Source organism: Terrapene carolina, unplaced genomic scaffold (genome assembly GCF_002925995.2).
Source record: "Terrapene carolina triunguis isolate 2854851 unplaced genomic scaffold, T_m_triunguis-2.0 Scaffold96, whole genome shotgun sequence".
NCBI classification, from domain to species: Eukaryota; Metazoa; Chordata; order Testudines; family Emydidae; genus Terrapene; species Terrapene triunguis.
The window spans coordinates 7487576-7491208 of NW_020664447.1; the positions used below are offsets into that span (position 1 = coordinate 7487576).

Here is a 3633-nt window from a genome sequence, read left to right on the forward strand (position 1 = left end):
GTCTCTGTACACAGAGAGCTGTTACCCTTCCCTTTATAGTTATGACAATAATCATGAAGCGGACATTGTGAAATTTTTTGAAAATGGTTCGGACTACATATTGAGGCGCCCAAAGACAGACTAATCATGATACACTTTGCACAGATTCCCCTTTTGTTTGACTTTCCTGTTTACATGTTTTGAAGCACTTTACCCACTGTTAATATTTTAAATCTTCCTGTTTTGTTGTAAATAAATGTTTACATGTTTGAAAGCACTTTAGCTACTGTTAATATTTTAAATATGCCAGTTATGTTGTAAATAAATGTTTAGATATTTAAAACACTTACTGCTTGATCCTTCCCCTGAATCTGTGTCTGGGGTAACGGCGGGGGACGGTTGGTAGGGGATCTCTGTCAGGGTGATGAAGAGCTCCTGGCTGTCGGGGAAATCAGCGGTGCCAGCGCTGTCGACTGCCTCGTCCTCCTCATCTCCTTCTTCATCTTCCCCGTCCGCTAACATGTCGGAGGAACCGGCCGCGGACAATATCCCATCCTCAGAGTCCACGGTCAGGGGTGGGGTAGTGGTGGCGGCCGCACCTAGGATGGAATGCAGTGCCTCGTAGAAACGGGATGTGTGGGGCTGGGATCCAGAGCGTCCGTTTGCCTCTTTGGTCTTCTGGTAGCCTTGTCTCAGCTCCTTGATTTTCACGCGGCACTGCGTTGCATCCCGGCTGTAGCCTCTCTCTGCCATGGCTTTAGAGATCTTCTCATAGGTCTTTGCATTCCGTCTTTTGGAGCGCAGCTCGGCAAGCACGGACTCATCTCCCCACACAGCGATGAGATCCAAGACTTCCCGATCCGTCCATGCTGGGGCCCTCTTTCTATTGGATTGCACGGCCATCTCTGCTGGAGAGCTCTGCATCGTTGCCACTGCTGCTGAGCTCGCCACGGTGTCCAAACAGAAACTGCGCTTCAAACTGCCCAGACAGGAAAAGGAATTCAAATTTTCCCGGGGTGTGGCTGGTCAGAGCATCCGAGCTCGGACTGCTGTCCAGAGCGTCAACAGAGTGGTGCACTGTGGGATAGCTCCCGGAGCTATTAGCGTCGATTTCCATCCACACCTAGCCTAATTCGATATGGCCATTTCGAATTTAGCGCTACTCCTCTCGTTGGGGAGGATTACAGAAATCGATTTAAAGAGAGCTCTATGTCGAACTAAATGGCTTCCTGGTGTGGACGGGTGCAGGGTTAATTCGATATAACGGCGCTAAATTCGACATAAAAGCCTAGTGTAGACCAGGCCTAAGAGTTAAAGGGTCCTAGTTTGAATGCTACTTAAACATAGTTATATCCACACAGAATCCACTGAATTCTGGGGGAGTCCAGGTGGGAGTAACTTTACAGTGGGGTGTAGCTGTGTAGGATCCAGGGCCTTAGGGTCTAAGCCTATGACCTGTACTCTGCATTACAGTTGACCCTGTTGAAAGAACTGGATTTCCTCCAGTGCACTGAGCTGTAATACTTACATATGTTAATAAATGCCCCCAGGTACTCTAAGCTGTACAGACATGAATATTTTCTTCATTCACAAGTCTGTTGGCAAACCTAATTCCATATTCTGCTGTTCGACTTCTGTGATCTGAGGATCCATATTTCAATAAACAACATCTCTTGGGTTGCAGAGAACAAAAACATTTCCCCTCATTACACATTAAATAAAAGGCTCTCTGACAGCTGCTGCTTCTGTCCCCTGCTGTGATTAATTGGCACCTCCAGGAGCAGCGCTCATCCTCTCAGTCAAGGAGGGGACGAGCTGCCCCTGGGTTTGACTGAGCAGAACCAGAGGCTCGGTGAGAAATAGTAGTGTAGTGATAGGTTCTTTAAGTGTCCCTTGAGTCTTGGAGGGAAAATGGGCATTCTAAATCTTCTCTTCTACCCAACAAAACATTCTCTCCAGTCATCTGTCCTGTAATTGTGTTCCTTGCTGTGGCAGGTATGAGTTATGTAGTTGTACCAAAGGAACCTGACACCACCAGAAGTGTACTTTCAAAGTATCAGAATCATGACAGTCTTTTTCCAAAGAATAAACAAGAGCAACAGCATTGGATATAAGTGTTTCAGAAACTTTATCAGCAACATCACAGACACAGGATCAATATGTATGCAGCTGTGAGGAACTAAAACAAAAGAGGAAATAGGAATTATTTGTATTAAAGTAATGCCTAGAGGCCACAATTAGATCAAGAGCTCATGTGTATGAACAGTAAAAGGAAGCCTATGCCCCAGGGAGATTATTATAATTTATTATTTGTTCTGATGGAGGATAATATATTTTGCAGAGGATTACGGGGAGTTATGTTGTGAGGGGCACACTGGAAGAAAGAACAAAAGTGCTAGTTTGAAAACTTCAAAAGTGAGCAATGGAGGCTAGCATTATGGGCTCATTAACTATCAAGACATTCACTCCCACCTCCAATGAGAGAGAATATATAGGGTGAGGACAAGTTGGAAAGGGCCTTGAAAGTAAAGACAAGTATCTTATGTTTGATGTGATGATCTTAATGGAAAACTGATGGATTATCTTGATCCACATTATACCTCCCTTATTTGAAGCTTTGCCCTTATACGGTGGTCTAGTGGCTCCCAGTAGTGCCACTATGTTTAAGATGGCACCAGCATTTGCATTATACTTTTTTTTATCCAACTATAAAAAATACTTTCCAAGCTAAAACTTGGCATGTAATTTCCCCTCTCTCTCTCTCTCTCTCTCTCTCTCTCTCTGTGTTTTCCCAAAAATAGGTTTATTAGGCTGCATTTTGTACACTTGCAAATATTAAAGTGCACAGTGAGGTTGCTATCCTGCTACTGACTGCATGCAGGCACAAACGACTGGCATGCAATTTCTTTCCCCATGTCTAATTTGCCCATACTTGCTGATTCAGGGTCTTAAACAATCCAGAGTGTTGTACTATTGACTGGCTGATAATAGGGACTGTGCGGTTGTTTTTAGCCTTATCTTCCAACCATACGTCTCCATTCTTCCTCGTTACAATGGACATGCCTCATTTAAGGCATGCATTTTCCTCCACCTCACAGAACTCTTGTCCTATGTGTTCAAAAGTGACTAGTGATTTTGGGTACCTCAATTTTTAGGGTGCTTCAAGGTGTCAAAAAAGTGCTGATTTTTTTTTCAGAAATGTTGAGCATTTCAGATGTTTTAAGTTGAGCAATGAAGAACTGAGGGCCACTTTTTGAAAATTTAGATACAGAGAGTGTGTATGCACCTCCGCTCCTACATGCATGTGCACACAGCGTGGGTATATAAACTTTGCCATTTAGATGAAATCTTTGGGGAAATCTTGGACTTCATCTTACTGCAGTTCTTTAATTGCAAGTTTTATTTAGGTCAAAGTAGTTAGAGCAAAATGTACAATCTTGTTTTCCTTTGGCAGATTTCCCTCTACTGTACAGCAAGAGAATTGGGCTTCATTCACAGGAGACCTCTGCCAGATCTCAGAGTGCTCTTGAAGATTGCGTATCCCAATCACAGGTATGAAGGAAAACTCTTAGTAAAATAGCGGTAACAAAACAGTTATGTATGTGTCTCTCTCTCTCTCTCTCTCTCTCTCTCTCTCTCTCTCTCTCTCTCTCT

General features: G+C 43.7%; 1 protein-coding gene across 1 annotated transcript in view; it reads left to right on the top strand.

Annotated features, from left to right (window-relative positions):
- Nucleotides 1-3633, top strand: part of MICALCL (MICAL C-terminal like) — a 55085-nt gene that overhangs the window by 18202 nt on the left and 33250 nt on the right. Inside the window, exon 4 of the mRNA XM_029911542.1 lies at nt 3434-3531. Within this exon, the coding sequence (XP_029767402.1) occupies nt 3434-3531 (98 nt within the window). The remainder of the gene's footprint in view (nt 1-3433; nt 3532-3633) is intronic.